Below are 6891 nucleotides of genomic sequence, written 5' to 3'. Positions count from 1 at the left end.
ACTTGACCGGGAAAGGAGTGAGTAGTGCTGTGTTTGTGTGTGTGCGTGCGTGTGTGTGTGTACGCACTGTATGCAAGGGAAAACCGGAGAGGAGGAGGAAGACTGGACCGTGTGTGTGAAGGAGGGGGAGGGGGAGGGAGGGGGTGCAGGTGCAGTTTGCGTGTGTGTTTAAACCTAATTACATAAGCAAGATTAAACAGTGAAGTTTGGTTCAGAATTTTTTTTCAAAAATGTACAAAAGTCCAAACTAAGTTGAGTAAAAAAAAAAAAACAAAAAAAAAAAAAGAAAAAGTATTGGAGGATAAGCGCGTGATGACAATGTTGTCATTGACTCCGGCCGCTCGTGCAGCCTGCAGCCGCGCGTGATTGACTGCCAGCAATCTGATCCAGTGAAAGGCATTGACAACCAATAGGAAGCGGAGTGCGGCTTGTTTCCATGGGAGGCCCCGCGAGGCGATGCCAGGCAGCCGCGAGGCAGCGACAGTGAGCGGGGAGAAGCGCAGGCAGCAGCCGGGACCGTGGAGCTCCTGCAGCCGCGCTCGGGCTCTCTGCAAGCGGAACCAAGAGGAAGTGGAGGGAGATCCGAAGGTAAATTCATGCACTTTTTAATATATATTAAAAAAAAATCCTGCTTCTTTAGTTAATTCTACTAGAAAGCTTTTGGCGCGCTGTTCAGTTCTGCGCGCTCCGCCTTTACGCACGAAATGTGCGGATTGCTTAAACTCAACTTTACGACATTCATGTGTGTTTAATCGATCTTTTCAGGCTAAAACCAACACACACTGGCTCCCCACCGCGCATTTATTATTTTTATCAGGTCTGCGGTCCGGAACTTGTGAATCTTTGAACTTTGTGCGCATTTGTTTTATTGAAGGGAAACGGGACAGCAGAGCGCACGAGGCTGATTCCTCTTCAGTTGAAGCCACAGCTGAGCAGGATGAATGGATTTCACGACCAGCAAGTGCCTCACTGTACCTCTAAGGTGAGTGAAACCTGCCTCAAAAAAAAAAAAAAAAAGGAAAAAAAGTTCAGACTGAATCAGTTTGTGATGTCTCCCACTTTCCAACTCTCCTCACTGATGAGGATGAAGAGGATGAAGGTGCCTCGTGCTTGTTTGTCTGTCTCCTCCATCATCTCTAATGTCTTCTCTTATTGAGCAGATCTGTTCTCCTTTTTTTTTTTTTAATTCTCTCTGTTTGTTCTAATCCCTGTCTTTGTCTCTACTGCTGCCAAGGCTCATTTCTCCCTCAGGGACCATTTAAGTTTCATCTAATCATCAAAGATAAACAGCCAAACAAGTTGCTCCCCACTTTACACCGTGTTATTGCTTATGCACCATGTTACCACTTGTTAATTATGTCTGATATGTGAAAGCACAGCCCCCCCCCCTTTTCCTCTTTGCATGGGTCAGGCTTTAGAAGTGTGTGAGGCATCAATGAGTGGCTCATTCATTTGCTGTTTCACGTGTGCAGCAGTCAACAACAGAATTACTGCTCCAGTGAGTTAAAAACATTGATTTCTGGTTTCTCGCTCTCTCTCTTTTTTTTTCTTTGCTTTTTGCAGAAGCTGCTAGAAAAGACAACGAGCTGCGAGAGGCCAGCGAATGACAGAAAGAGAAAATTCATTAAGTCCGACCTGGCGCTGGACACTGAAGGTAGGCGCAGGACAGAGGGAGAAGTTAATTTCACGGCTCCTAAACATTTAGCAAAATTCAATTGGTTTGTGGCCACCTGTGCTGCTAACTACAGAATCTCAATTACAGCACAGCGGCCTGTGATGATCCTCACAAGCCTCTGTCAGTGGTCAGAGACACAAATTGACTTGTTATTAGCTGCACACATGCCCACTGAGCTCCAATGGCAGCCATAATGAAGTCAGTTGTTTCTGATGCTTCTCCTGGGCTTTGACTGTGTTTCTTTCTTTCTTTCTTTCCTTCCCTTTTTTTTTTAAACTGCTTTCAAACCTCTGCTTTGGTTTTCTCTCCCCACTTCTTTCATTCAGAGCTTTTCCAGGACCTCAGTCAGCTGCAGGAGACTTGGCTGGCAGAAGGTGAGTGCTTTAAAATTGAAGAAAAAAAGGTGGAGAGATGGGTAAAAATGGATAGGAGGTTGTGGAGGAGGAGGAGGAGGAGGAGGAGGAGGAGGAGGTGGTGGGGGGAGAAAAAAAAAAGCTGCCTGGAGTTACATGCCTAGCGTCGCAGTCCAATTAAAAGCCTGTGTGGAAGAGGCACCTTGTGTGTCATGCATACATTAGAGACTGTGAGCGAGGGGTCTTGAGGGAGACCGAGGAGGCTCTACCCAGAGAGTGTCATCACAAATTACCAGGAGAAGGCTCTCCGACGCTCACTGTCTCTTCTGCTTTTGGCAGGAGCTAACGCGCTGCACGCCAGCCGCCACCACTACCTCCACCTCCACCAGCACTCTGCTGTAGCCTACCAGCTCTCCCTCTCCCCCCTCCCTCTCTCTCTCTCTCCCTCTCTCTCTCTCTCTCTCTCTGCTACCTCTCAGCACACCTCTCTATCTTCTCCAGCTGTACCATCTACCTTCTCTTCTTCCATTTCATTCCACGGCTGCAGGAAAAAAAAAAAAGAGACAGAGAGAAATGGATCTATGATTTTTTTTTTACCTCACAAACTTCCAAACTCTCAGAGCAACATTTTTTTTAAAAGCATCCATCCATTTTTTTTTTTTTTTTTTTTTGCTGTTTCATTATTTTTCTCCTCTCTGATGGCAAGACATGCTCACTGTGGTCTAACTGAGACGTGATGCTTCAGGATTTAAGCGCGAGCGTCCTTTTCCCACCGTGTCTGCAGCACCGAAGTTTTGGTCAGTGTGGATTCTCGTTCGTTGTGTTTTCGTTGTGTTTTCACGTGCATGGTGCATGTCGGACGTCTTGACTTCTCCTGTTTGAGTCTCACTGAGCTGTAAATCGCCTCAAAGCTGCATGAAACCAGAAAGTTGTTTAATCAGCACGACTTTCATGTATAAAGTCCAGAGTTTAGTTTATTTGAAAGGTTTTTGAACTGCTTTTTTCAAGCAGAGTGGAAAGTTGGAATTCGAAATGCATTTAAAAAAAATGTTGTGAAAAGTCGTTTGAAGTCATTTGCATGAGAAAACTGAAAGAAATGTGTGTTTTTCTCTGAGAAAGTGTTCTTAAAAATTGTATTTTTTGGTTGTTTTGTTACAAAGAAGAAAAGAAGAGTGTCTTCGCTGCACTCATTTGCTTTACTGAGGAAAAAAACTGTATTTCTCAAACAGTTAAAAACGATTTAACTTAAAAAATAAAACAAAAAATGAAGTTTTGTTAAAGGATTGTTAAAGATTGCATTCAAATATATAAAACTGGAAATTTGCCTTAGTTGTGTGTTGAGTTGACATTTGGATGAATTAAACGCATAAAGAAGGAAATGCATGCAGATCACTGAGGCTTTAATATTTGCTTTTATTCTAGTTTTATTGAAGTCCAACATGTGGCAGTTTGTGATTTTTACAGGGTTTTTTTGTTGGTTTTCTTTGTGCTTTTGCAGCAGTAAAACACTCCATGTCATCTTTAGCCGGCGCTCTCATCGTAAAGCCATCATTTCAGTCGTAAAGCGGAACTCTAAAGTGCGCAATATAACTGAATCAACTTTAATACTTTCCTTTTTTTTTTTTTTTTTTTCAACAAAAGATTGAGTCCTAATACATCCACTCTAAAAGTGTGGAGAGAAATTTTCACTTTGGGCCCCTTCACATAGAGAGAGAGAGAGGGGGAAAAAAAAGACTCAATCATTTATGGGCCCTTATCTATTCTTTAACACATTTGAAAGCGCTCGCAGTGCAATCCAGAGCTCTTAAAAAATGAGAAGTCTTCTTTGAAACTGAGATTGGAGGAGTTGAGCCGACTCCTGAGCAGGAGCAGCGAGGTGTGGGGAGGCGTCGCGGCACACACACACACACACACACACACACACACACACACACACACTCACACTCACACACACGCGCACCGCAGGGTGTGTAAAAGAATAAGACATGATTTTAATATTTCAGCATCATAAGTGAGAAAAGAGACGGCGGCTGATAAGGTATTACTGTTAAAGATTACATTTCTGCCTGTCGTGGATCGATGTACGCTTCAGGATTGTAGATTTAATGAATGACTTCCTGTCCATTAGGACCAAAAGAAATACCTTCTCCCTTCTGAGATTTATTGGTTCAGGTAATTGGAACAAGAGGACGAATTATGAGCGACAGACTGAATTTCCGACTGCTGAGACTGAGAGGTCGGAGGTTTGTCAATGACAGGGGAATATCTGACCCCTGAAACCACTCCTGTCCTCCTTCTGCAGCCACTTTTAAGGCTCAGTTAGATCCAGGGTTAAAAAAAGAAGAAAAAAAAAAACTTTTTACATTTCTCAGGATTTAATTAAGTTTCTTTTTTTTATTTAACTTTGTTAGCTCGCTGATTTATCTGTTAAATTCTGGTGTAGATAACTTCATTTGTCTTGGAAATCAGTGCAGGCAAAAGAGGAAATTTGCTTAAAATGAAGCCACAAGCTGCTCTGATAGTTTCCGACCTCGTGTGTTTTTTTTTTTTTTCCAACCTTTCTTTTTTTATCCTGTCCGTGTCCTTGTAGTTTTTTTTTTTCTTCCAATTTTTTTTGTGAATGGCGGCAGATTTCCAGCTCTGCCGTTCTCCACAGGAGTTTTGTTGCAGAGATCAGCTGGCTCATTCACAGTCTGAGGCCGGTGACTCATCCATCCTCTACTTCCTTTTAGACGCAGAAACACTGCTGCTTTCCTTTTTTTCTTTTCTTTTTTTTTTGTACTCCCCCATTTCTCATCTCTGTCGCTTTCCAAGTTTGTACAAAAAAAACAAAACAAAAAGAAAAGAAAACCTGCTTTTGACCTGCGTTTTTCATTGTTGTGTTACTTTGGCATTGAGGACTTTCCAAGGTTTGAACTCAACTTATCATGTGAGGACTTGTCTTTAAAAATCACGTGTTCATAAACGTGCTCTCCTGTGACCCTTTCACCTCTATAAAACCATCAGAAATTGAAATCCCTCCGTGGGAAAAGGCCCTTAACACTTTGAAATCAGCACATTATATACGTTTTACATCACAAACTGACCAACACTACATATATTCAACCATCTCCAGCACTCATAGTCATCTGGGTTTGACAGATTTCCTTCTAGATCACTAGAAAAGAGTGGGGGAAAACACGAGTGAGCCTGACAGTTTCACAATATTAAGATTACACAAAAATTACACAATATCATATCTCGGTGTTTAGCGTGAGCATTCGAGCCTGTATCCTATGATTTTCATCAAACCAGAGTTATACATCTGTAAGACAATATGGTCATTTGTCCAGTAAAGGGTTAAAAGAAGCAGGCTGGAGCCAAAATTTTAGGAATTTCAATGTAGAGATACAGCTAAATTTAAAGTACGGTCTTAAAAAAAAGCTCTTCGTAACTGAATGAAGCCTAATTCTTTACTCATACTACACACAGTTCGTATACAAAGAACCAAACATGCAAATAAAAATGTCAAAACAACGAATTTGTATTTCTTGAAAATCTGATTTATTCCCATTTGTCGTCTGTGTGTTGAAGTTTGTGCAGAAAGCTGCCTCTGACCTGCGTTTGTCAGTGTTGTGTCGTATTGGCGGGTTCAGATTGTGCATTTCTGTGTTGTGTTTTTATATTTCACCACAACTTTCTGAGTTATTGCTGAGGATCTGACTTGTCCTGTAAGGAGTATTGTATTTAGCACATATTATTCAGAATTTGATGGCAAGGTTTTTTAAAAAGCATTCAGCTCTTGTATTCCTTAAAGATTCACGCTTTGGTGAACGCAGCTCCTCATAAAACATCAAACTGCTCTTTTGTTTCCAGTCTGATTTCAAGCGAAGTGCATTCTAAAGACAACGGAAAGCTTTCGCTGCATTACACTCCATTCCCCTCCATGCCTTTGTTTGCTCTCTTCACCCGCCTGACATTTTTCCTGTAAATACGCAGACATTTCTCCTCCTCGTCTGTTAATTGTTTACTCCCCTCAATTCACACCTCTTGCGAGGAAGAACAAAACAACCCTGACCACATCAGGAGTGACAAAAATGGAAAATCATCATCCTTCTTCTCTCTTTTTTTTTTTTTTTGATGATGATCTCCAGACATGTCAAGGCACGCTACTGATCTCGTGATAATGAGGATCCACCTCATTTTGTGTATAAATAGATGTGCTAATGACACATTTAAACCTTTTTTTTTTTTTTTTTTTTTTTGGTGCCATTTGCTGGCGAGAGTGGAACCTGATGGGGATCGTGGAGAGCTGTAAATATAAGTCGATATAAGTAATTGGGGCCGGAGAGGCGCGGGCTTCATTATCTGAGCATTAGCCGCGAGTGCTGGGGCGTTTTGAGGCGCAGGTGAGGCTTTGGAAAGGGCTGCGACAGACCCGGCTCGGCAGGTACAGGTGGATCCACCAGTAGGGAGGAAGCCAATTAGATACTCTTAACAATGGGTGTTTGGCTGCTGGCAACAGGCGGGAAGCGAGGCGGCCGGGCAGTCAATGGACGAGGCGACCTCAGGAAGTGGACTCAGGAGGTGGACGGTCACCTGAAGAAGAGCAGGGTCTCTGTCAGGCTGCAGTTTGGTCCAAAACTTCACTGCTTTGATTACTTTAAAAAAATATAAAATCACTGATCACAACATTGATTGTGTCACATTTTGGTATTTTTCACTTTTTTTCCTGATTTGATATCACAGAAAGCGGATTTAACCAACAGTAAAGGAAATAATGATATTAAACACGAGTTTGATTCATGTTTTCTCGTGTTTCCTGAAACACATTAACATGCTGTTGCTCATTTTGTTCAGAAAATACCTGCAAAAGAGGTTTTT

At 42.1% G+C, this 6891-nt stretch overlaps 1 protein-coding gene across 3 annotated transcripts in view; it reads left to right on the top strand.

Moving 5' to 3' along the window:
* The first annotated feature begins 359 nt into the window (after positions 1 to 359).
* Positions 360 to 6891, top strand: part of etv1 (ETS variant transcription factor 1) — a 28359-nt gene continuing 21827 nt past the window's right edge. For 2 of the 3 annotated variants that reach the window (XM_030102046.1, XM_030102045.1), the window contains exon 1: positions 2685 to 2825. In XM_030102046.1, the coding sequence (XP_029957906.1) occupies positions 2765 to 2825 (61 nt within the window). In that variant the 5' untranslated portion in view covers positions 2685 to 2764. Of the gene's footprint in view, positions 589 to 874; positions 983 to 1563; positions 1655 to 2001; positions 2050 to 2684; positions 2826 to 6891 lie in introns of those variants that run through there. The other variant, XM_030102044.1, reaches the window with a different exon arrangement.

Source organism: Salarias fasciatus, chromosome 11 (genome assembly GCF_902148845.1).
Source record: "Salarias fasciatus chromosome 11, fSalaFa1.1, whole genome shotgun sequence".
NCBI classification, from domain to species: domain Eukaryota; kingdom Metazoa; phylum Chordata; class Actinopteri; order Blenniiformes; family Blenniidae; genus Salarias; species Salarias fasciatus.
Note: the sequence above shows the minus strand (reverse complement) of the source record. Positions and strands in the feature narration are given on the sequence as shown.